The sequence below is a fragment of the Myotis nattereri genome, assembly GCF_964212035.1.
Source record: "Myotis nattereri genome assembly, chromosome: 2".
NCBI classification, from domain to species: Eukaryota; Metazoa; Chordata; class Mammalia; order Chiroptera; family Vespertilionidae; genus Myotis; species Myotis nattereri.
Window position 1 is genome coordinate 17,663,349 of NC_138076.1, and position 27,491 is coordinate 17,690,839.

The window sequence follows — 27,491 nt, forward strand, 5'->3', positions numbered from 1 at the left end:
TCTACAGATGAAGCATAAAGATAGGGTAGAGCCCTGGTCGGCGTGGCTCAGTGGCTAGAGCATCAGCCTGCGTACGGAAGGGTCTTGGGTTTGATTGCTCGTCAAGGGCACCGTACCTGGGTGGCAGGTCCAATCCCGGATCCAGTCAGGCACATGTGGAAGGCAACCAATTGATGTGTCTCTCTCTTTCCCCATCCCTCCCTCCTTTCCACTCTCTCTGAAAAGCAATAAAAAAAAAAAAAATCTGCTGAAACCGGTTTGGCTCAGTGGATAGAGCGTCGGCCTGTGGACTGAAGGGTCCCGGGTTCGATTCCGGTCAGGGGCATGTGCCTGGGTTGCGGGCACATCCCCAGTGGGAGATGTGCAGGAGGCAGCTGATCGGTGTTTCTCTCTCATCGATGTTTCTGACTCTGTCTCTCTCCCTTCCTCTCTGTAAAAAATCAATAAAATATATTTAAAAAAAAAAAATCTTTGGGTGAGGATTAAACAAACTAACAAAAGACAGGGTAGAGACGGAGACACAAAAGCGTTTTCCTCCCAACCTGTCCAGACTGGTTTATTGTTTTACAATATCTGGAACTACCAACTGGACAACAAAGTAGTAAGTGGGCTTTGAGTTGGTGATGCTAGGCCACAGCCCGTGCCCATCTACAGACCGGGAGCTGTACCAGCAGAGGAGTGAAGGTCCAGGTCACAGGCACTGGGCCCAGCGCACTGAAGGGGGCTGGGAATCAACCACACTCCAGTTCCAATTCCTTTTTGAAGGCGTTTTTCCTGATGAAAAAGTTGTATAGGGGAAAATGGGCAAGTTCTTCCTTCCAGTAAAACGCCGTATAATACATGTAAAAGGAACACAGAGTTAGAAAGGTCACCATTTTGCAACTATCATAGTAATAGTGTCATTAACAATCAGTGAATATTAAAATCACTGGGTGAAAGTATGATGGCTAAAGGGTTACTACACAGTCTCTGAATAGGTCCCCATAGATTGCTTATTAATCACAAAGGGAAAAATGGTAACTTCAAAGTTAAACATTGCCAGTGATGGGACATTTGTCATTGTGTACCTCATGAGATGATTCAGTAAGAAGTGCACAACCAGCCCTGCTGGTGTGGCTCAGTGGTTGAACATCAACCTGTTAAACAGGAAATCATAGTTCGATTCCCTGTCAGGGTAAATCTTGGGTTGTAGGCTTGATCCCTGGGGGGGCGGGGGGGGGGGGAATGCAGGAGGCAGCCAATCAATGATTCATCATTAAAGTTTCTCTCTCCTCCTTTCCTCTCTGAAATCAATTTTAAAAAAATAGTGCACAACTTCACTTATGTAATATTCTTGCTAAAATTTCATAACCTGAAAAACCCACATTGAGGGAAATTTTACAATTAGCCTGGTAGTTTAAAAACAATGTCTTAAAACAATGCAAGGCTGAGGAAATTTTCCAGGTTAAAGACTGAAGAACCCTGGCCAGTGTGGCTCAGTTGGCTGAGCATTGTCCCATGCATTGAGAGGTCGAGAGGTTGCTGGTTCAGTTCCAGGTCAGGGCACATGCCTGGGTTTCAGGTTTGACCACCAGGGTGGGGCGTGCAGGAGGCAGCAGCCAGTGGATGTTTCTCTCTCTCTTCCTCTCTCTCTAAAATCAATAAAAATATATTTCTAAAAAAGATGGAAGAAATATGAGAATTAAAAGTAAGGCTTGCCCCCTAGCTGGTCTGGCCTCAGTGGATAGTGTCAGCCTGTGGACTGAAGGGTCCCGGGTTCGATTCCAGTCAAGGACACATGCCTGGGTTGTGGCTCAATCAGTAGGGGGCGTGCAGGAGGCAGCTGATCAATGATTCTCTCTCATCATTGATATTTCTATCTCTCTCTCCCTCTCCCTTCCTCTCTGAAAGCAATAAAAATATATTGGGGGGGGAAAAAGTAAGGCTTGATCCTGGATGAGCTTTTGAATTGGGATAATTGAGAAAACTGGAATATGGCCTGTGTAACAGATAATGGTACTACATCAGTATAAAATTTCCTGAGTTTGATCACTGTACTGTGGTTATAAGGAAATATCTTTGTTCTTAAGAGTTGCACACTGAAGTGTTTGGCAGTTAGGAGTCTGAGTCAGGCACTTGGATTCACATCACACCACAGGCACTGTCCTAGTTAACTTGACCTCTCTGAGTGTCAGTTTCTTCACCTGTGAAACTGGGAGGCTGACCAAAAAGGAAATGAGCACATGAAAGAGAACGATGTAGAGGAGGAAGTGAGCCAGCAGGAGCTGGAAAGAGTAGGCAGAGCAGTGCAGATAGGCAGCTTAAGGGGGTAATGGAGATGGGTGAAGTCCTGGAAGCCGGGGTTGTAACCTGGCACAGGTGTTTAAATATTACTCCGTAGGCAATAGAGAGTCACTGGAGATTTTCCAGCGGTGTGTTTCCCTGAAAATATATGAAATGAACTGGAGGTGGTGAAACTGGCAGTATAAGAGGCAAAAGTATTAGGCAGCAGTATTGATAACAGGGAAGGAACAGGCTGCACAGACATGAAGTCAAATTGACAAGTTGAGGAAGGCGTCAAGGGTCAAAGATGACAAGTCTTGAACCAGGAAATATGGGTGGGGAGTAGGGGAGAATGGCTCCATTAAGCAAACATATAGAAGATGAAAGAAAGTAAAAGTCTATGATTCTGATAGTTTCAAAGGAGAAAGGAATTTTTAATCACCTAGTTACATAATCCATGCAATATGTTGCAACCAAAGGTTCATAAGGTATTATTTAGGGCTAAATTATTTTTTTTTCATGTAAGCATTTTACCTTTTTGCTTCTGACTTATGTGGGAAGAGGAATAGGTAGCCATATCCCAAACACTTGAAGATTTCTGATCTTATCTAAATTTTCTCTTTAAGAAATGTTAGCTAGCCCAGCTGGTGTGGCTCAGTGGGTGAGTGTTGACCAGGAACCAAGAGGTGGCAGGTTCGATTCCCAGTCAGGGCATATGCCAGGCCATATCCCCAGGGTGGGCCGTGAAGGAGGCAGCCAATCAAGGATTCTCTTTCATCATTGATGTTTCTCTCATCCTCTCCCTTCCTCTCTGAAATCAATAAAAATATATTTTAAAAAAAATTCACTAAGATATCATTTTAAAAAAAGAAAATGTCAGCTAAAGTAAAATTTTAGTTAATGCAGTTAATAAGAGGTAGTTTGGAGGTGGTAAATGCCAAGAATAAAAATCAACTGAGTTACTGTTCAAATGTAGCAGTCTTAAGACATCATGATAAATTAGCATGATTTGTGGGAAACAGCAGAGCCCAAATTATTTCACCTTTTAATAATGTCATCATTAAAAATATTTTTAAAATGTTTTTTACTACTAAATAAACTTAGGTGATTTCCACAAAAACACGGTGAAATATTTTTCAGAAATAATAAACCTAGTCAGTGTAGCTCAGTGATTGAGCGTCGACCTACGAACCAGGAGGTCATAGTTGGATTCCCGGTCAAGGCATATGCCTGGGTTTTGGATTTGATTCCCAGTGTGGGGCATGCAGGAGGCAGCTGATTAATGATCCTCTCTCGTCATTGATGTTTCCATCTCTCTCTTCCTCTCCCTTTCTCTCTGAAATAAATAAAAATATATTAAAATAAATAAATATGCAATGAGCTAAGCCTGGCTCTAAGAGCTTTACATGTTATCTTCTCCTCAACCCAAGAAATAAACACAGTACTATTATCTCTGTATTATCTCTACTAAGTGGCTAAAGAGCAGGAGCATCAACAGCATGGAGACATGGAGATACTGGCCAAAGGGATGATTCATATCCTGGGCAGGACGGGGTAGCATGAGATTTCATCACAGCACTCAGAATGGAGCACAACTTAAATCTCATTGTTTATTTCTGTATTTTTTCATTAAGATTTTCAAACCACGGTTGACTGCGGATAACAAATTGCAGAAAGTGAAAACATGGATAAAGGGGCCTACTGTACTTCTGTAAACAATCGGAGAAGTCTGTATGAGAAACAGTGGTATTATAAAGAACCTTGCTCATACAGGTTGCTCAATGAAATGTATTTCTCATGAAGCATATATGAAAATAATTGCAGTCATTTATGAAGATAAAAATAATATGAGGAAAGAAAGAAAACAAACATTACTCCATAGCACAATTTCAGTGTTTATTAAGGCAAAGGATAAACACTAAAGAGATAGAACTATAACTGATTATGAAATTAACAAAAAGCAAATTTTATGATGGGAAGGAATCTTTCTGAGAATAGGAAGTTTGCTTTGTTGGGAAACTGGATACCTCAGAAGACACTTCTAGCAGGAAATGATACTTGTGGTGAATAGCTTTTCATTCTTTGATCTCAAATTTATTGTTTTACAAATGTATTTGAAAATATAAAATGGGGAAGATCATAAAAAGCTTTGGAAATAACACTAATATTCCTATTCTGAATCTAAATATGTGTTTTTATTTCTGTAACTATTTACAGAACAAAACACCCTCCAAGTTAATGTATAAAATTAACCATCACACACTAGAGTACAAACTCCAAGAGCAGGAATCTTGTCTGCCATGTATGTGACTACGTTCCCAGCATCTGTAACAATACCTGGGGCATAGTAGTTGCTTCATATTTGTTGTTGATTGAATGAATCAAGTCTATAATATTTGAATTATGGTTCCTCATATAACAATACCATTCCTTGTCTAAATTCACCCTTCCTCTCCTCATCACTGATATCTAAATATGGCTTCTAAAACTTACCTGTGGAGCCTTGGACAGGTTGCTCAGTTGGTTGGAGCATCGTTCCATAGACCAAAAAGGTTGTTGGTTCGGTTCCCATTGGGGGCCATGTAATAGGCAGCGAATCAGTGTTTCTCACTGACTGATGTTTCTCTCTCTCTTTCTCCCCCTTCCCATCTCGCTAAAAATCAATAAAAACATATTTAAAAGAAAAAAAGAAATTCGGTCCATTCTCCTTACTCAAGAACTGCCTATCATCATGGAAAGATTAACAGCCTTGTTGCTGAAATAACGGAGTCCAGGAGGCACCTGCCCTTTGCAGCCCTCAGCCCTAACTGCCTGTAACCATTATATCCATTTTTATTTCTTTAGCATACCCATTCTTTTTTTTTTTTTTTAAATTTTTGTTATTGGTTTCAGAGAGGAAGGGAGAGGGAGAGAGAGAGAGAAACATCCACGATGAGAGAGAATCATGGATCGGCTGCCTCCTGCACGCCCCCCACAGGGGATGGAGCCCACAGTCTGGCCATGTGCCCTGACCGGAATCGAACCCTGACCTCCTGGTTCATAGGTGGATGCTCAACCACTGAGCCACGCCGGCTGGGCTAGCATACCCATTCTTATTTCTTCTGCTTACTTCCCCATGCAATCATTGTCTTTCCACCCAATATAAGCAGCTGGCTTATCAGGTGAAGGGGTGGAAGAGCAGATGTCTGTGGGTTACCTCCTGCTCTCCCATGCTGCTGGCGATATTGGAAAATAAAAATACTCATATCCGATTCAACCCTGTCTCTGCTTAATTGGCTCAAGTAGTGACAGGCAGCCTGGACCCATTCGTTGTCTGGTTTCATCTCTATGCAACTCTATTCAAATCTTTAACTGCAATATTTTAACTGCTGGTAGTTCCTTTGCATTGTTTTCTAAACTTGAACTCTCACTCTTCTTGTACCCCCGCCCCCATTCCTAACATTTACCACACAATTTTGTCACTATTTCTTTCAGGAAAGTTTTTGCCCAAGCCTTAGAGTATCCCTATCACAGCACTTAGACACTGTATTGCATTTATCTGTCTACAGGTCTATCTTTCCCACCAAACTGAGTTTGTGAGGACAAATTCAGTAACTTATACGTATTTGGATATCTACGAGTTCTACAGTACCAGGCATATTGTGGGGGTTCAATAAATGTTGGCTGAATTGCATTGAAGGGTGAGGTGGTAGGATTGATGGGTCAGAAAACGAAAATTTAAAGCATGAAATCTTAAGTTTTGAGGACCTCCATAGCTTAACTGAGTTGCAGGTCGGCAGAAACGCCATAGAGGTGAGCCATGCGATGGCAATGAGGTCATATAACTGTGAAGTCAAGTCATCTATATATATAAAAGCCCAAGCTACCGTTGCGACCAAACGACCAGTTGACCAGTCACTATGATGTGCACTGACCACCAGGGGGTCTCAATGCAGGAGCTGGCCCTGGTGGTCAATGCACTCCCACAGCCAACCTCCCACGGCCAGCCAGTCTCCTCCGGTCCCTCCCTCCAGCCAGCAAACCTCCTGCGTGCGGTCCCTCCCCCCATTCCTCCTGCCCCATCCGGCAGGCCCTGGCTGGCAGCCAGCAGGCCCTGGCCAGCCAAGTCCTGACTGGGACTGGGTGAGACAGCCCCTACAGGCCCTGAGTGCTGACCAGGCCTAGGGACCCCCCACCAGGGCATGAATTTCGTGCACCAGGTCTCTAGTTAACAATAAACTGGTGGGCAAAAATGATAAGCAAGCAGGCAGAACAAGGGGTGGCGAGTCTCTGGGATCTGGAATTAGGTGCTAGTCTCCACTTGTTAATTTAATTTTACACTTTTTCAATCACCACGTATCCTCTCTATGCCCTCTTCCACCATCCCCCCTCCCCGCAATCACCACACCAGTCTCCACTTTTGAGTCATCTTTCCAGGGTCACCAAAGACTACAGGATGCGCCAGGAACCTTGCAGGGCTGGGAACCTCCAGCCTACGAAATCATTTGGTCTGGCCATGCCAAGGCATTAGGGATGAGTTAATTAACTGTTGGACCAAACACAGAGGCTAATTTTAAAGTTGATAACTTTACATGCCCCTTCCCCCAATCTTATGTAACAAAAGGCTAATATGCAGATTGTCCCCTGGACCAGGAGTTGGACCAGGGGGTAGGGTGGCTGGGCAACAGCCCATGGCCCCGCCCCCTGGCTGGCCCCGCCCCCATCGCCTTCCCCAACCCCCTTTCCCGCCCCTCGCCCCCCAGCGGCTGGCAGGACCCCCACCTGTGCTTGAATTCCTACACGGGGCCTCTAGTTGTTATAAATATCCAAATGGTCTTTGGCAGAAAAAGGTTCCCCACCCGGGAGAGAAGAGGCAGATGCTTGGGAACCAAGTGGTGCTTAGTAGCTCCGACCCAAAAGCCCACAATCACCCGTTAGAGTCACAAGGCCAAGGGGCCAGGCGGTCTCCCCACCGCGTGCACTTTCTCTTCCAGCTGATTGTACTCTGAGAGCTCTCTCTCTCTCTTTCTCTCTCTCTCTCGGCCTCCACTGCCCCACGCGAGGGGGAGCCGCCACGTCGGAGCTCTCGCGGGGCTTCCACAGCTCGCGGCTGGACGGCGGCCAGGGGGGCCATCTCCCCGGACACCACGTGACGTGCGGAGGGACTCGTCTTTCTCCCGACGTAAAGCGACAGATGATGAACTCAAAGCAGGGGCTGACCTCAGTCTGCGCACCGACGGGGCCCTAGGCTCTAACCCTCGGCCCCAGGCCCAGCCCTCTCCGGCGAGGGCTCCACTCCGCCTTCCCCGGGGGCGGAACCGGAAGGGGCGGGCCTTCCGCCGCCATGGCAGCCCGAGGGGTGGTGGGCATTTTCCTCCTCTCTGCGCTCCCCTTCTTGTGTCTGGAGCTGCGGCGTGGGATCCCCGACCTGGGTAAGTGTTGGTGCTTCCCTCTGGGCGCCCACACCGGGTAACTGCCCCGCGAGTGTGACGTAGAGGTACCCGCGTTGACTACAACTCCCAGGCTGCATCGCGCCCACGTCCCGCTTCCGGCGCCGGGTCCCTCCCCGCTCCCGTCTGCGGTCGCCGGGGGAGGCCGACTGCGCTCGGCGTGAAAGTGTCCCCGCAGACCTGGCGTAGTTTTGCGTGTACGGGGGCAGACGCAGGAAGCAAAGGGACAGACAGAGGCACTACTTTCAGGTTGTGTTGAGTGCTCCAGAGGAAATCAACAGCGTAATGTGACGTAGGCCGCCTGAGGAATCTGAAGAGATCTGAATGATCTGGAGCCAGCGCTTTGAAAACCCGGGGCAAAAACATTCCAGACACAAAAGAATTGTGACGCGTTGGAGGGAAAGGACGAAGACCCCGGGCCGGTCGGGGAGCATGTGGGGGAGGAGAGTGGCCGCAGATGCATTCATTGAGCGCCTGTGAAGAGCCTACACGAAATGCTCTTTCGTTCATTCTCTAATCTGGGTCCTCTGCCAGCCCAGGTGAGAGTGGAGGAAACTGATGTAGGGAGTAAGGTGCCCGCAGGTTTTAAAGCGGCCACGGGGTCAGGGCGGAGAGCGTTCGGGAAGGCAGCGGTGGCGGCGGCAGGGGGGCAGCCGCGCTTGGAGGTGGGCGAGCGGCGAAGTAGCCGGACCAGGATGGTGGCCGAAGGCGGGTGCGCGGATGTGGGGCCTTGGCGGAGGACAGCCCGCCGGGTTTGTCGATGGGAGAAGGAGGGACTCAGGGATGACTCTCAGGTGTGAGCGGAGCAGGCCGAGCAGCTGGTAGTGCCAACGATAGAGGGAAATGGTGGGCCTGGGGGACATCGGGCCGCTTTTGGACTTATCAGGGGTCAGTTTAGGGATCTCCTCATTAAACCTGGCTCTGAAGTTAGGGACCATGATGCAACTCAGCTTTAATATTTCCTGTTTTCCCATTCTCCCTCAGCCACCCCTAAGAAGTCGGGTACCCATGAATGGTCCCTGAAATAAAAGAATACACGAGGGTTGTGAGTGCAGTGCCTGGTCAGACCACATACCAGAAGCCACCGAGAAATGCATAAATAAGTGGAACAACAAATCCACACTTGCCTCTCTTTCCCTTCCTCTCCCTCTTCAAATCAGTTTAAATCGATACATTTAAAAAAAGTTAAAGACATTAAAATGCTTTTAGAAAATCTTACAAAGACCCTCCAGAAGCCTGATTCAAATCTAACACGACCTTTATCCAAATGAGATATCCAGATGTCTCCAAAATATGTATACACACTTTAACAGCTGGTAGCTCAATTTTGAAAATGAAATGTATTTTAATAAACACTGCCTTTATAATTACTCAAAGTGTGTGTATACATTTTTGGGGATACCCTATAGAAATGTTAAATTCACACTTACCTATTTCAGAATTCACTTTGCTCCTTTGCCTCTATAGCGTCCCCCTCTGCTCTGCCCATTTGGAATCGTCTACTTTGCAGTAATATTTTTGAGTCACAAGTCAATGAGAAGGTGGTTATTGAGGTTGCAGAAGGATGTCTGTTCACACAATCAGCTCTGACCACACTTCTGTACATTGCTTGAGGGTAGAGACCAATCTTATTAGTTTTTGTATTCACAGCAATTACCATAATCTCTAAATTAATAAAGGCAGGCCAAAATGTATAGAAAATGCAGCTGGGTCCCTACAGCATCTCCATCTAGTTCCTTCAGTTTTCACTTAACTCCTTTTTCCTAGAATCCTCTCTCAAGTTGTGAAATTATGGTCGTTTACTTTTTTTAAAATAATATGTTTTTAGTGATTTTTTAGAGAGAAAGGGAGAGAGAGAGAGAGAGAGAAACATTGATGGGAGAGTAACATCAACGTTGATCGGCTGCATTGATATTGGTTCTGTGATTATCCACTGACCTTATTTAAGTCTGTTTTACCACTCATACATCCAGTGCAGCAGTTACAGGGCTAGTTATGTGTGAAACTGTACTTAAAGATATTGATATTCTTAGCTGGAGCTGCTAATTGAATTTCCAGGGGGGGAAGTGGAATTCTAAGACCTATTCATTCACCTGGGCTGCATTTTTGGACAAACATTGAAAAAGGATCCCTGTTTTTTTCTACTGTATAAAAGCCTTCATTGCCAATGCATTTTTACTTGTACTCAAGATAAGTATTTTAATGCTGGTTCCTCACACTTGTTATCCTTTAAATGACCTGCACATGGGCTCTTGAGAGTAGGCACACAAAAATAATTTTAAACTTTTTTTACCTGAAAAGTGTACACACAAACTAATTATTTTCTATTCCCATATAACATTTGCAAATTGCATGCTTGTTAGAACAAAAAACAATATTATCCTATATAATAAAAGGCTAATATGCAAATTGACCAAACAGTGGAACAACCAGTCGCTATGATGCACACTGACTACAGGGGGAAGATGCTCAATTCAGGAGCTGCCCCCTGGTTGTCAGTGCGTGCCCACAGAGGGAGTGCTGTTCAGCCAGAAGCCCTGAGCTGGGCTCACAGATGGTGAGCGCAGCAATGGTGGCGGGAGCCTCTCCCGCTTACATAGCAGTGCTCTCGGACTGCAAGAGGGCACAGGCCGGGCTGAGGGACTCCCACCCCGCGAGTGCACGAATTTCGTGCACTAGGCCTCTAGTGGAACATAAATCCCATAACTGAGAGGTTTCTTTAAATACCAGTACTCTAGTATGAAATTACTTACATAATGGCCAGTTATCCCAGATTTACTTCCTGTATTGAGCAACGCCTGAATCAGTAGTTAATGCTGTCAAAAGTTGGAGGGACTGTAATGCAAAAAATATAAATGTAAATATAAATATATATCTGCCTGCATATATAATTCCTTGTTTAATTTTTAGTTAATTCACTACTAGCCACATCACACTGGTAAAATGTTTGCTCTACCGCTGCCTGGTAATTTTTGAGACTTATAAAATTAAACTAAAAATTCCTGGCGGGTAGAAACCATTTGTAACCCAACTTTATAGCTCCTTTCCTTCACCATTTAGCAAATTATATTACACAAAGTGGGCACTTGTTACATTTTTGCTGACTTCATTTTCATCTTGGTTCTTAAAACAATATGTATGACCAAATACTGTTTTTTTTTCTAGGCAGACATACATATAGTAATTTTATTTACAAATGACCAAATTGAGACATAAAGTGCACACACACACACACACACACACACAAAAGAAATAAAGTACAGTTTCAAAATATAACGGTGAGAAATAAGAAATTGGTGTTTCAGTGGGAATGATTTTGTGTGTGTGTGTGTGTGTGTGTGTGTGTGTGTGTGTGAATGACTTTTTAAATAGAATTAGAATTTGAAAAGATGATAACATCGCCATCATTTGATTTTTTAATATATGGATAATTTTATCTCCTTCTCTGGGCAGAAGGGAAACCAGAATTTATGCATTAATGATAGTCATACTATGTATAATGTAGATAGTCACTTGAATTAAACTTATATTCATGACACAAAAGATATTCTAGAATTGTTTTCTGAAAACTTTTTGGTATTGACAAACATGATGAATTTTGATGCTTATAGGATATGAAAAGTCATAAGACAGTTGCATAACTTAACTTTTACTGTATTTTTCTAGGACAAATAATTTTCTAATGTGTTATAACTTATTAGTAGTATCAAAAAAGTGTTTTTAATTTTATTTTTTTCCTTTATAAGGAATTAAAGATATAATTTTGCTGTGTGGCCGGATTTTCTTACTGCTTGCTCTTCTTACTTTAATTATTTCTGTGACTACCTCATGGCTTAACTCATTTAAACCTTCCCAAGTTCAACTGAAAGGTAAGTTTATTGTTTATCTACCTTTTTATACTATTCTTTAAATTTTTTTTTTATTGTTTAAAGTATTACATATGTCTTCTTCCTTGATTGACCTCCCCCTCACCACCACTCCCACCTCCCAGGACAAGCCCCCACCTCATTTCATTATTTCAAAATATCTGTTTTTCATTATTTCAAAATACTGCTTTTTGAAGGCTTGTCTAAAAAATTGTTAAGATCTATAGACCCTTTTCAGAGAAAATAGTATTCAACTTATTGATACTTGGGAATTAAAAAACACTTCTATGTTTTGATGTCTTAGATGAAGAAGAGAAAAATGTGCAAAGGCAAAAACTTGCAAGAAAAAAACAACAGGAGGCACAGGGTGAAAAGGTAAAGCATAATTTTTAGCGAATATATCTAGAAAGAATACAAAAATATCTGGGGCATTTAAAATTTAGGTCTGTTGCTGTCTGTGCTCAGATTTTTTAAATTTTTGAGGTCAAATTCAATGATATAAAATTAACCATTCTAAAGGGTACAATTCATTGGCATAACAGTCACAATGTTGTGCAACCACTACCTCTATCTAGTTCCAAGACATTTTCTTTGCGTCCAAAGAAAACCCCACCTTTCAGGCAGAACTGCCATCTTCCATTTAATTCGCCAAAATGACTAACACAAAGGAAAGAAGAAAGGCATCGCTGTATGTTCTCAAGACTCAAGGCCTTTTAGAAAACCTGAGTGACTCGTTTGGCAGAATACATTGTGAACCTACAAGAAAGGTGATATTTTAGACATCGAGGGATTGGGCACTGTTCAGAATGTCCCACAAGTGTTTCCATGGCAAACTGGAAGAGCACAATGTCCCCCCATGTGGTGGGCACTGTTGTAAACAAACAAGGGCAAGATTCTTGCCAAAAGAACTAATGTACCTATTGAGCATGGTAAGCACTCTAAGAGCCGAGATAGCTTCCTGAAAAGTGGGAAGGAAAATGATTAGAAAAAGAAGGAAGCCAAAGAGAAAGGTACTTGGGTTCATCTGAAGTGTGAGCCTGCTCCACTCAGAGAAGCACACTTTGTGAAAACCAATGGAAGGGGCCTGTGTGTTGGAACCCATTCCCTATGAATTCATGGCATGATAAACGGGGGGGGGGGGGGGGGACCGACCCCATTCCCATTAAGCAGTTACTTCCTCATTCCCCCTCCTTTCATCCTCTAGCAGCCATCAATCTGCTTCTGTTTGTATGTATTTATCTATTCTGGATATTGCATATAATGAAATCTCATAACATGGCCTTTTGTGTCTGGCTTTTTTCACTTAGCATAATATTTTCCAGCGTTCATCCATATAGCATGTATCAGAACTTCATTCATTTTTATGGCTGAGTAATATTCTGTTGCCTGGAACTATCAGAATTTAATTATCCATCCATTCCCTGATGGACATTTAGGTTGTTTCCTCCTTTTGGCTATTGTGAATAGTGCTGCTAGTGTTAACTGTTCGATAGAATTAACCAGTGAATCCATCTGGTCCTGAGTTTTTCTTTGGTGGTTTGTAATTACAGATTCAGTCTCTCCTTAGGTCTGTCCTGTTTCTTCTTGAGTCAGTTTTGATAATTTGTATATTTCTAGGAATTTGTCCATTTCATTTTGGTTATCTAAGTATTCTGTTATATTCTTTTTTATTTCTATAAGATTGGTAGTAATATCCCCATATTTATTTCTGATGTTATTTTTTCTTAGTCAAGTTATAGGTTTGTCAATTTTACTCATCTTCTCAACTAATCCATTTTTGGTTTTGTTGGTCCTATTGTTTTCTAGAATTCTGTGTGTTTTTATCTCTCTGTAATCTTTATTGTTTGCTTCCTTATTTATTCTAGCTTTGGGTTTAGTTTTTTTCTATTTTTTTATAATGTAGAGCTAATTTACTAATTTGAGATCTTTCTTGTTAATTAGATGTTGTATCAGTTACCACTCCTTCATCTGCCCTCACATATAGTGGTTTGGGGATTGTAATATTTATTTCATCAGTGATGAAATTTGGAATCCAAAAATAGTTTCTACTTTAACATGATCGAGCTATCAATTTATGTTTTCCCAAATTGTTCATGTCTTGGATAAATTGCCCTGACTTTAAGCTCCTAGAAGGAATCTTTGCATCCCCAGCCCTCAGTTTTTATTGCATTGAAAACACATTAAAGGATATAGAGGGGATATTTAGGAGAGAACCAAGATGCCGGCATAGGTTAAAGCCGGAGTTTGCTGCTTTGAACAACTACTTCAAAAGTGAAACTAAAAGACGGAACGGACATCACCCAAAACCACTGGAACGCTGGCTGAGTGGAAGTCCTACAACTAGGAGGAAAGAGAAATGCATACGGACACTCAGAGGAGGCGCAGTGCTGAAGTCAAATTCTGAGGTGCGGAGTGTGCGGAGCGGGCTGGCAGCGGAGGGCGCGGTTGGCGTTTTCAATCGGGAGGGAGTCGCAGACTCTGAGCTCCAGATCCAGGCGAGTCTTTAGGGACCCAGACGCAAATGGGAGAAGCGGGACTGCCTGGCTTTGGTCAGAGCGAGTGCAGCTTTCTCTCCGAGCTTTGCAGCGGGTGCTGGGACTCAGAGAGGCAGAGCCCCTGGGGACAGGACTGAGAGCCGCCATAACTGCTCTCTCCGGCCCACCCTGTTGATCCTGTGCGACCCGCCCCGCCCAAGCCCTGCACAGAGGCATTTGCCGGATAGCCTCAGGCAAACGCCAGATTAGCACCTCCCTAGAGGACAGAAGTTCTCTCACTGCTGACACAGCTGATTCTCATAGCCACTTGGCCTGGAGGTCAAACCCCCCCCTGGAATTAGCTACAACAATCAAGATTTAACTATAAGACCACGAACAAAGACCACTAGGGGGTGCATCAAGAAAGCATAACAAAATGCGGAGACAAAGAAACAGAACAAAATTGTCAATGGAAGATCTAGAGTTCAGAACCACACTTTTAAGGTCTCTCAAGAACTGTTTAGAAGCCGCCGATAAACTTAATGAGATCTACAAGAAAACTAATGAGACCCTCGATGTTATATTGGGGAACCAACTAGAAATTAAGCATACACTGACTGAAATAAAGAATATTATACAGACTCCCGACAGCAGAACAGAGGAGCGCAAGAATCAAGTCAATGATTTGAAATGCGAGGAAGCAAAAAACACCCAACCGGAAAAGCAAAATGAAAAAAGAATCCAAAAATGTGAGGATAGTGTAAGGAGCCTCTGGGACAGCTTCAGGCGTACCAACATCAGAATTATAGGGGTGCCAGAAGATGAGAGAGAGCAAGATATTAAAAACCTATTTGAAGAAATAATGACAGAAAACTTCCCTCACCTGGTGAAAGAAATGGACTTACAGGTCCAAGAAGCGCGGAGAACCCCAAACAAAAGGAATCCAAAGAGGACCACACCAAGACACATCATAATTAAAATGCCAAGAGCAAAAGATAAAGAGAGAATCTTAAAAACAGCAAGAGAAAGAAAATCAGTTACCTACAAGGGAATACCCATATGACTGTCAGCTGATTTCTCAACAGAAACTTTGCAGGCCAGAAGGGAGTGGCAAGAAATATTCAAAGTGATGAATACCAAGAACCTACAACCAAGATTACTTTATCCAGCAAAGCTATCATTCAGAAGTGAAGGTCAGATAAAGAGCTTCACAGATAAGGAAAAGCTAAAGGAGTTCATCACCACCAAACCAGGATTATATGAAATGCTGAAAGGTATCCTTTAAGAAGAGGAAGAAGAAGAAAAAGGTAAAGATACAAATTATGAACAACAAATATGCATCTATCAACAAGTGAATCTAAGAATCAAGTGAATAAATAATCCGATGAATAGAATGAACTGGTGATTATAATAGAATCAGGGACATAGAAAGGGAATGGACTGACTATTCTTGTGGGGGAAAGGGGTGTGGGAGATGCGGGAAGAGACTGGACAAAAATCGTGTACCTATGGATGAGGACAGTGGGTGGGGAGTGAGGGCGGATGGTGGGGCGGGAACTGGGAGGAGGGGAGTTATGGGGGGAAAAAAGAGGAACAAATGTAATAATCTGAACAATAAAGATTTAATTAAAAAAAAAAAAGAACCATAAAAAAAAAAAAAAGGATATAGAGGGGACTGCCATACAAGCAAAAGTATAGAACATTTGTTTTTATTTGCATTATGTACAAATGCAAATTTTTAGAGAGTGATGCAAAGGTGGTAGATGCTTTTTTGGCAAGATTGAGTTAATATGCCGAAACTGGTTTGGCTCAGTGGATAGAGCGTCGGCCTGCGGACTGAAAGGTCCCGGGTTCGATTCCGGTCAAGGGCATGTGCCTGGGTTGCGGGCACATCCCCAGTGGGAGATGTGCAGGAGGCAGCTGATCGATGTTTCTCTCTCATCGATGTTTCTGGCTCTCTATCTCTCTCCCTTCCTCTCTGTAAAGAATCAATAAAATATATTTAAAAAAAAAAAAAAAAAGATTGAGTTAATGTGAAAACAACTTCTGACTTGGTTCTTACTGACAACTTTATAGACAATGTAAAATCTTAGGAATGTTAATGTATTGTAACAACACCTAATTTACTTTTTTGAACAGGCCAGCAGATACGTAGAGAATGTTCTAAAACCTCATCAGGAAATGAAATTGAAAAAACTAGAAGAGCGCTTTTATCGAATGACGGGTGAAACCTGGAAGTTAAGCCATGGTCATAAACTTGGGGTTAGAAAATATTCCATTTTGAATTCTATTACTTATGTTTTGTTTTACATATATTGATTTTTTAAAATTGCAAATGATACTAACCTGTTAATACAGCCTTTTTTAGGAGTTTTTATTAGTGACTGTATGTCAGTTTTTATTCAGCATATTTGTGTGTTGAGCAGTTAAGTGCTGAAGAACATGTAACTTAGAGCCTTGAAAGGCTCTGACATAAGGTGATCTTTAAGAAAACTATTGACTCTATCACTGTGTTTCATATGAGGGAATTCATTTTTCCTCAAGGAAGATCTCCAAGGTAGTATAAGATCACATTATATTCACTTTGTTTGGCTCTTTTTTTGTAAAGCCTAGTTAACCTTTGACTCTTTTTTCCTTTGGCCTCAAATATGAATTTTGTCATTTGCTACTGGAAGTTTACAATTTCGTTTTCTTACAGAGGAAAACAGACATTCATAAACGAATCAAGTTTTAGAATAACTGGCCGTAGATTTTATGTGTAACATTTCTGTCCCCAAACTTATTTGCTTTCTGTTTATACTGCATCTGCCACCATGTTATAAAGAAAATGACTTAGTAAAGGTGAACAGGATTCTTATAGTGAAGCAGAATCAGTTTTTATTCATTGCATAATGGTAAATATATCACTAAATACTCAAGGGTGGGTAATAAAATTAATGTGAAATGCACCTGCTCCATATGGTGAATTCACTTCTGAGTTGAATTTGCCTTTTGTTCAGTTTTGTGGTGTTAGACATTGATAGCCTTATTTTAGTCTGCCATGTCTCTTTCTGAAATGGTCACAATGTGAATTAGTCATTCTGTCCCTTGCTTTTATACTGTATCTTCATGGCACTAGTAGTACCATGGCTAGTGGGGACAACAAAAAGTTGGACTGGGTAGACCTTCAGTGTTATTTATAACGTAAGGCTCTCAGGACTATCAAAGAACATGAGAACTGGAACGTAGAGCTGAAAGAAAGTATCTATCAGCTGATCCAGCCCCGGAATTTGCAGTGAAGTGGCTTAAGTTTGGTCAGTTAATTGTTCAGCATCAGGATCTCTTGACTTCCATTCCCTATGCTCTTTCCACAACTTCTCTTAGGATAAAGGAATGGGGAAAGCCGCCTATCAAAATGGTGGCCATTTTAGTCTGATAAAGAGAACTTTTAGAAAGTCAGTAGATATGGAAGAAAGACATTAGTGAGCTAATAAGTATACATTCGAGAATTTGACACTTAAGTGAATTATCTTGCTAAGGAAGAAATTTTGATACACAATATTAATACAAATAATCTTTATGATTTCTGGAATAAAATCCTTTGCCTCCTGAAGTGATTAATTCAAATGGAAGCTCAAAGTTTGAATTTGAGAACTAAAATATGTGTACATATAACAAGATACGAGGGCTGCATTCAGCTGTGGAAGTCTTGCATCACACAAACATGTCAAACTCACAGCCAGCGGGCCACATGTGAGTTTGACATGCTTGAGAGACGTGTTTTTACATAGATGTACTATTTTCACGGCCGTTCAAGGCATCATTCCTTGCACTGCCTTGCTTCCTTTACTGACAGGAGGAAAGGATATCTCCAGGTTTCCTTCTTTCTTCCATCCTACTGAAAACCTTGGGAGTCAATTAAAATGGAAAGGCCTGTCTCAGCTTCGTATCTATCAGACGGAACACCAGCGCTGGATAAGGGTAGTGTCTGCAAGATGTTAAGCTCCATGTTTTCCTGTCTAAGGAGATAATGCTTTAATTTTCTGGACCTTTTAGTGACTTAATTCTATTTTCTACTGGAATGCCATCAGGGTAAAAGAAATAACCATTGTGAATACAGTTGATAGGAAGCAACACTTCAGAAAGTGTCCGTTGTTTTTGACTAGGGTGATGAAGATTTGGCACTTGAAACTGACAGTCAGGCATCTTTTGAAACAGCAAACAGAAAAGCAGCAAAGAGACGGAACTTGCCTAAGCCTTCAACCAAGGTTTCACCACCTGCTGAACAGCCCGTGCAGAAGGAGGTTGGTTACTTCATGCCTGCTCATTGCACTGTCTCATTGTATCGCAAGAACCTTGTTCTGTGGGTGAGGTGGTGCGCTGAGGAAGGAGGACTGGCTTTCTAATCCAGATGTCTTCCTACTCATTTACAAAGTGATCGCCTTCATTAAGGGTCACTTTTCCCAGCTTAATATTAGTGTTCTGAAGCAAACTTAGAAGGAAGCTATGAAGAGACATGATAATAGGTTTAGGAAATAGTTCTTTTTGAGGAAGTAATTTGGTTATGTAGAAATAGAAAATATAATGTTTACTAAGGAAACATCCCTATGGGTAGCTAAGACATGGTTAAGCCATATTTAGTTAGTGGCTGCCATTAACATGCGTGTGTTGTTTTCCTCAGTAGCACTTCTAGGGAATGGGTCAGTGACCATTCACTTTGGAACAGTGCCCGGGTTTATTATTCCATCTTTCCTTTCAAACTTTTAATCCTTAAGTTAAATTTGGAGCTAGCAAAGATTGGAAATAAGAAGTCTGTTTTTACTGCCTCTTAGGGAAAGCCGATAGGTTATCTATGCAATCCTTGAAAATGGTTTCTAATGTATTGCTTCTCAGTCTGAGGTTTCCTGATCCCTTAATGGAGTTTGAGGGTGAGAATCAGGTCATGGAACTATTTCTTACATTTCAAAAGATATAATGAACTGGATGGACTAGTTAAAAATTCAAGATTCTTTGCTTTGACTGTCGCATGCTTTTGATACCAAAGAAAAACAAATGGTTTATTTAATAAATGCAACTAGTGTTTGTTAGATGAAATGTTATAAAACGTGGATTTCTATGGTATCAAACAACAAAAAGTGTACCTAGAGGGGAAATTGTTGGTAATAAGTATTTTAATGAGAGAAAATGGTCTGAACATCTGGTTTTTTAAGAGATTAACCAAAATAGTGAAGCATTGAGTAAATCATGAAAGTAACCAAAGTGAATGGTTGTTAACCAGTCCTGTAGAATTGCCAGTGAAGAAAAATATACACTCATCTTAAAATGTATATATGTATGAACCTAAATTATTTGTGGGTCTTAATGAACTAAATGTGTACAGATTGGTAGCTGTCATCTTAAAATCCTATTTTTATGATCTTTTGTTAGCACAAAGTTGCTTACCCAAAAATGTTTATTAATTGAGCTCTCATTTGCATTGTAAGCTTTCTTCAAAATGTATTTATTTCCTATTACTAATACTTACTTTTCCTTAGGTTTCAGATTTACCTGAAGAACCCTCTGAAACAGCTGAAGAAGTAAGCTTATTTTCTTTCTTTAAAAATTAAATATATTTTCTATTTCCTTTAACATCGAGTATGTCTTGTCTAAATTTGGGTTTTGAAAGTGAAGATAGCAAACGTGTTTCTGTGATTGCACTGTAACTAGTCTTGTTTTGAATACGGTAATATCAACCCCTCGCCCTGTCCCACACTCGTGTCCTGTTTTGGAAGCCTGATGTCTGCAGTGTTTTTAGAGCTTAGGTAAAGGTAGAATACATGGCTTTTCTATAGATACGTACACCTAAAACCTATATAATTTTATAACCAATGTCACCCCAATAAATTCAGTTGGGGAAAAAAAATATATATGTATATGGGCTTTTCCAGAACTTCAAGTCAGCAAATGAATTCTTTTATTAAAGATGAAAATAGGCAGATGACTTCAAATTGCAGTTTTCCCCTTAAAAAAGAGAAAGCAAAGAATGCAGCTACTTTTTAGATATTTGAATGGAAGGATGGTTTGCTGTTTGGGAGGCAGGGTCGGACTGAATCCCACTCTGCATCGAGCTGCTTTCTGCCCAGTGCTTTGTTATAATCTAAGCTGCCGTTCGGCCGTTGCCCAGCTTAGTTTTAGACACATCTCCAGTGCACTGGAGCACATATTTTCAAAGCCAATTACTCACTTAGGCAAAGGAGAGCCCTAGTGTTTTCCATTAACTTGGGCTCAGGGACTGTTACACTCCTTAAAAATCATTTTTGCAACAGTCAAGAAAGCTATTGGGAGTGGCTCATTTTTGTCAACACATTTGTAACATTTAAGTTTAGTACTTTGGATGTCATAGGAAAATCCAAAAAACCTACAGAAATAGAGATAATAAAGTGTATAATGTTTTTTAAAAACACACACACATTCCTAATTCCTCCCCATTATACATGATAAATTCATGCCTATGATATGTCTGTCCCGACACACATTCTCACTTCTTGTCAAGCCTGGGTTGGTATCCATGACAACAATTTATAATACAGGAGTATTTAAATATAGCTCATGTTTGACAGGGAACTCCTTTGATGAATTTACTTTGGCTTTAACATATTAAGTTATTTTACACAACTGCAGTTTGCCACCAAAGGTGCATGGATTATAGACCTCAGGTTGTCAGTGAATCCTTTTAAATTATACCTTTTTGTGATTATATGTAAAAGGACGGTGCTTTTTTCCCCAATCTCTGATCTTCTGTCCCTATAAAGGTTGAGGAACCTCCACCACAGAGGCAGTTGGTGTTGCTTTCCTCTTGTAGAGAGTTATTTATAGTCAATCCATTTTGCTTTCTTCTCTCCCCTTTTCCAGTACTTGTTAGGGGATATTTTGTGTTACACTCATTAAAGTTTATGTCAGAGTAATGGAATTTTCGAGCTGGAATGAGCCTAAATAACTCATCCCATCTCCCTACTTGAGGCTGAAGCCACAGAGAGGAGGCGTTTCCGAGGAACCTGCTGGGAGAACTTGGGCCTCTGGCTGTAGCCAGCACTCCCCCCTTATTCACTCTAAGCAATACTGTCCCTCTTTCCTTCTCCCTTCTCTGATGTTTGGTCCTCTTTGTTCTGTTTTTGGTTAATAAAGTCAACAAAATTATAGTAAATAATTGTTACCTGAGAATCACATGTAAAATATATGCACTATATTGTTTTAATTGGTATAAGCAGCTTTTATAATAAAGTTTTATTAAGAATATTAAGAATGCCACTAATGTATAGTTAGTTGATACTGCTTGATACTTTTACAGTGTATTCTATTCCCCACTAATCAAGAAAAGCTAAGTATTGGAATATTTTGATTCTACCAGAATCATCATTGGAAAAGGCATTTTCCATCTGTACAGTTGCTACTGCTTATAGACTTCTAAGAAGTCAGTGAAAAAATTCTTAACTCCCTACCAACCACTCATAAGCTGTTAGTCTTATTTCCCTGGATGACTTTAAATAAATACGCTTTTATTGATTTCAGAGACAGGTAGGGAGAGGGAGAGAGGGGTAGAAAAATCAATGATGAGAGAATCATTGATCGGCTGCCTCCTGCACGCCCCCTACTAGGGATTGAGCCCACCACCCAGGCATGTGCCCTGACCTAGAATCGAACGGTGATCTGGGTTCATGGATCCTGATTTATGACAAGGGAGGGAGGGATGTGAAACATAATTAATGCAGTTCTTTCTTAAGTAGTACACTCTGAGTTTTGTAATACCTGTTACCATATTACCACAGTAACTACTTTCATTATTGTATGCTATCTTACTTCATTTTAAGAAGTACCTGGGAACCAAATTTTAATTATTGCTGCTACTTCCAATTTATATGTAATTTAAAAATCTGCATTTGTGACAGTGATGTACTTTCTAATTTTGGGTTGTATCCCAGGCATTTTATCCATTCATAAGTCAGTCCACTACACTGTTGGTAATATTAAGAGAAAATGCACAACCAACTTTCATGATAATTGTAATAACAGAATAGTTGCTAGATTTCAAATAATAATCATTTCTGTCGTTTCATTTAATCATAATGCAAAAAAAATTAATTCACTATATTTGAACCTCAGTTTCTCATAAAGCATTTGGCTTTAATTCTCTACCAGATCACGGAACAAACAATCACAGAAAAAGTTAAATCTTATTTCTAAAAATAAGCAAAATTGACCTTTTAGTCTGTGATTCAGTTATTCTATGATTTCTTTGTTTTATTATAAAACTTTTATGTAGAAATAAATAACAGCCCAACTGATTTGGATGTAAGCCAAATACCTTACCTACTTGAATGGAAATATTTTCTAATATGGCTTTCCTGAAGTGGGTAGGTACTGTTATAAAACCACCATTTCACCCTAGCTGGTTTGGCTCAGTATATAGAGCATCAGCCTGTGGACTGGAGGGTCCCGGGTTCGATTCCGGTCAAGGGCACATGCCCGGGTTGTGGGCTCGATCCCCCAGTGGAGGGTGTGCAGGAGGAAGCCAATCAATGATACTTTTTTTTATCATTGATGTTTCTATATCTCTCCCTCTCCATCTCTGAAATCAATTAAAAAATATATCTACACTAATAAAAGAGAAAAATGGTAATTGGCGTACGGCGATACCATTTTCATTGGCTAATCAGGGCTATATGCAAATTAACTGCCAACAAGATGGCGGCTAATTTGCATATGTAGGCACAATGCAGGGAGGCGAAAGGGAAAGCAGGAAGAAGCCCCCTGCCACTGACAGTGATCGGAAACCCAGGGGGGTGCTAAGAGCTGGCCGCCTTTGCCCTGCACCCCAGCCATGATCGGAGAATCAGGCACTTTTGCCGCCCTGGCCAGTGATAGCAGGAAGTAGGGGTGGAGCCAGCGATGGGAGCTGGGCACGGTCAAAGCTGGCAGTCCCAGGAGCTAGGGGTCCCTTGCCTGGGCCTAAAGTGAAGCCCACGATTGCGGCGCCCCCCGCTGCCACTGCAGGTCCCCGCTGCCTGGGCCAGACGCCTAGGCCAGAGGCGTTAGGCCTGGGCAGGGGCGGAGCCTGCAACCGCGGGGAGCTGGGGGTCCCCTGCCCAGGCCTGACACCTCTGCCGGAGGCCTCAGGCCTGGTCAAGGGGCCGATCCGGTGATTGGTGATCGGAGGGTGATGAGGGTCAACTCCTCTGGCTGAGGCATCAGGCCTGGGTCGGGGGCAGAGCCGGGGATTGGGGGGATATGATGGTCCCCTTGCCCAGGCCTGAAGCCTGGGTCAGAGGCGTCAGGCTTGGGCGGGGGGTGGAGCAAGCGATCAGAGGGAGATGGGGGTCCCCTGCCCAGGCATGATTCCTGGGCCAGAGGCCTCAGGCCTGGGCGGGGGCCAGTGCCAGTGATCGGGGGGAGATGGGGGTCCCCTGTCCAAGCCTGACACCTCTGGCGGAGGCGTCAGGCCTGGGCAAGGGGCCGATCAGGCGATCGGAGGGTGATGGGGGTCAACGCCTGAGGGCTCTAATTATGTGAGAGGGGGCAGGCTGGGCTGAGGGACACTCCCCCCCCCCCAACACACACACCCAGTGCATGAATTTCGTGCACCGGGCCCCTAGTTTATATATAAAACACCACCATTTTTATATACTGTGGTACTCATATAACTTCAGGATAGTTACTATGATAAGACTGTAACAAAGGGTTTCCTGACAGGTAAATAATGAACATCAGAAGAAATGACTAATTCATCATCTTTTCTTTTTAGAATGTCCTTTATATACTAGCAGTTTGTAAGCCCTTTATAGCTGTTTTACTTACAGTTTTATCAAAGGGAAGAGTATGGGAAACTCAGTACATAATGCAGATAAAGCAGGACTGCTCCCATGACAGTTCTCTGAGCTCTCAGCAACCAGGACCAGCTCTAGGCTCGTCTCCTTTGCTTGTATGACCTAGGCATGGTGCACAGCCCACAGCAGTAGAGTGGACGGGGGAACTTTTGTTCCCTTCAGCCTAGGGTTTCTCTTGTCTGTAGACTGAGCTGGCACTGACCTTCCTGGGTGGGTAGGTCACTTTTGAAGCCCAGTTGCAATCTGGATGTGATCTGGGCAGACAGCTTGTTGAGTCTCGGGTGTCCTCTCTGGAAGGCTTTCCTCAGTCAATAGGAAGATGTTTTCAGTTTCAGAATTACTTCTGTTTAGTGAATTTTATATGGACCTTTATGTTGGTCTACTCTCTCAGAGCTAATTCCTGCAAAATCCCTCGTGAGTTTTTATAATCACAGATGTTATAATTTTGGAGTTGCATGGAGCAGTGGATTGGAATTCTTATCTGAACATTTTTATTCCTCAGGTAGTTACCATAGCTCTCCGGTGTCCAAGTGGGAGTGTCCTGAGGAGAAGGTTTCTTAAGTCTTGCAGTTCACAGGTGAGGAAATTCGTATTTTGAGAAATATTTTTATTGAATTTGACAATAGTATATTCTCATGCAGTGGGAGAGGTTTTACTAGTCACACTGTTACCTGGTACTCTCATCACTTACATGTAGTCCATGTTGAGGATAAAGGGCATTTCTATGTATACTACATTGCAGAAACTTAGGTACTTAGGCCTGCTGGGTCCTTTTGAACTGCGATTGCTGCAAAATTTTTTTCAGTTTTCCATTTTCCTATTTATTTTTTGTCTTTTTGTTGTTGTTACAATTACATTTTCACAGGTTGGTGGGTAAGATGCTTTCAAAGCAGCCAGTATTAACTTTGTTCCCATTATACATTAATTCCTGCTTGATTTTGATGTGGCTAAGATTATGATCCAAATCATTTTTTTCCCCCAAATGCTAACTTTTTGTTCTCAATCTTTTTATTTTTTTCATTCTTTTTTCCCTTGCCTTTTCTCAATCTTTTTATTGAATAATCTTTCCCTTCCCTATGATTGGGGCCTTGCTATTTGTTAAATGCCTCTGCTGACTGTGGGTGCCAGTAGTCCCTGGGCCTTAAACAAAATGTACTAAAGGTTATTCACATCTCAGAATCCATGGTATGGTATTTTCTTTACACTCCAGAAAGTCCCTTTGAAAGGTGTAAGCATTGTTGCATTATTCCTAGGGGCATGTTAAACAATGAACAAATTGTAAAATATCATGATGACCCTGAGGGACACCAGAGTGTACAGTATTGACAACTACTTTTCTTATCTTTTAGGTTCTACTTGACTGGATGGTGAAAATTGGGTACCACACATCCCTATACAGCCTTTCTACTTCCTTCCCAAGAATACCTCTGGAAGTTGAGGGAGGCTGTTCACTGCAGGACATAGGAATAACTGTGGATACTATACTCAATGTGGAGGAAAAAGAGCCATGCAACTAGAAATGAAGAATACCTGTTCTACATAAAACCAGTTATGTTGTGACCTTACCGGACAACAAAGGATTCACATTAAAATCATGACATACCTTGATTAAACTCAAGGCAGTAAACACGTTAGTGTTAATGTCCATGGGAATATATGGATATAAAGGGTTAGAAAAGGAGTGCTTTCTGCATATAGTGAATCTTATTCTTTGGTATCACCTTTGCTCATTCGCAGATCTTTTGTTTCTTTTTTTAAATTTAAAATTTTTTTCAACTACAGTTATTCAATATTATATTAATTTCAGGTATACAGCATAGTGAGTAGGCATGTGATTAGACATATAACTTAAGAGGCAATCTCCCTCATAAGTCTAATACTCCTGACTCCATATGTAGTTATTACAATATTATTGACTATATTCCTTAAACTGAACTTTACATCCTCATGACTGTTTTGTAACTGCCAATTTGTACTTCTTAATCCCTTCACCTTTTTCTCACCCCCCAACCCTGCTCCCATCTGGCAATAGGAGTTTATTCTTTTTATCCATGAATTTGTTTTGTTTGTGCATTTTTTTATATTCCATATACAAATAAAATCACATGGTATTTGTCTTTCTCTGTCTGACTTATTTCACTTAGCATAATACCCTCTAGGTCCATCTATGTTGTCACAAATGGCAAATTTTCATTCTTTTTTATGGCTGAGTAAAATTCCACTGTATATATGTACCACATCTTATTTATCCAATCACCTGTCATCAGTAACTTGAACAGACACAGAGACGTAAAAATTAAAGAGGCCTTTGGACCCCCCAAATTCAACTGGCAGGAAGCCAGCTGAGGAAAATGGCTATGCTGTAAACCCGTGCTACCGGTCATGCAAAAGGAGTGACACCGAGGCCTTCGAGGGCCGAGTCAGGAACCACTGGAGCGTAACTTCCCGGCAGGGAGTAGGGTTGAGTTCTAGCTGAGGACTTTCTAATACTTGCCCACCTGGGCCTCAGAACTGCTCACGGGCAGTAACTTCCGTCTGCCATTCATTTTCAGTCTTTCTCACCAGAGTCATCCTGTCTACCCACCACTGTGTATTGGGTTTGTGGAGGGGCAATAACGTGCCTCCGGTTCACAGGCCTACAGATCAGGAGGAAATGTACGAGAGAGCTGTACTAAGAATTACACACGCCCAGTCTCATCTGCCTCTGGCGCTGATGCTGTAATGGGTGTAGACTTCTGTGTGCTTTGGGAGGGAGGGAGTCACTAGGTGCCAGAGGACAGGCTGTGGGAATCAGCCTCCAAGATGGCCCCCAACCATCCCTATGTCCTGGTAGTTACACTTTCGTGTTGCTCCCTCCCACAATGTACCAGTGCTGATCAGTATAACCAACAGAATTACCCAGAAGTACAGAAGTCCTCACTTAACATCATCGACAGGTTCTTGGGAACTGGGACTTTAAGAGAAATGGAGTCCAGTCATGGGTAGCATAACAACGTTTCAGTCAACGAAGGACTGCATGTATGAACTGCATATACATGGTCCTTCAAGATTATAAAAGAGCTGAAAAATTCCCGTCACCTAGTGACATAATAGCCATCATAATGTCCTCGCTCAGTATGTTACCCATATATTTGTGGTGGTGCTGGTATAAACAAACAACCTGCTTAACAAATGTATTTGTTTTTAAGCTAAGTATTACTACAAAAGAGTTGGTAAGTTAAAAAACTAAAAAGCTTATAAAAATGTTATAGTAAACTAATATTTATTATTGAAGAAATGTTTTCAAATTTATAGCCTAAGTGTACAGCGTTTATAAAGTCTACAGCAGTGTACAGTGATGTCCTAAGCCTTCACATTCCCTCACTGCTCACTCTCTGACTCACCAGAGTAACTTCCAGTTCTGCAAGCTCCATTCATTGTAAGTGCTTTATATACCAGATTGTACCATTTTTTACCCTTTATGCTACATTTTTACTGTATCTTCTCTATGTTTAGGTATATTTAAATACGTAAGTATTTATCACTGTATAATGGCCTACAATATTCAGTACAGTAACAGGCTGTATGGGTTTGCAGCCTGGAAGCAATAGGCTATACGACAGCCTAGGTATGTAGTAGGTC

The 27,491-nt window shown here is 41.8% G+C and overlaps 1 protein-coding gene across 1 annotated transcript; it reads left to right on the forward strand.

Annotated features, from left to right (window-relative positions):
- Nucleotides 1-7,381: 7,381 nt before the first annotated feature.
- On the forward strand, nt 7,382-25,987 carry UBXN8 (UBX domain protein 8). Its single transcript, XM_081083440.1, has 8 exons — nt 7,382-7,673; nt 11,438-11,560; nt 11,862-11,932; nt 16,171-16,293; nt 18,177-18,314; nt 19,545-19,586; nt 24,373-24,447; nt 25,220-25,987. Exons 1-8 carry the CDS (start codon nt 7,586-7,588, stop codon nt 25,385-25,387), a joined length of 828 nt encoding a protein of 275 aa, XP_080939566.1. The 5' UTR covers nt 7,382-7,585; the 3' UTR covers nt 25,388-25,987.
- The last annotated feature ends 1,504 nt before the right edge of the window (nt 25,988-27,491 follow it).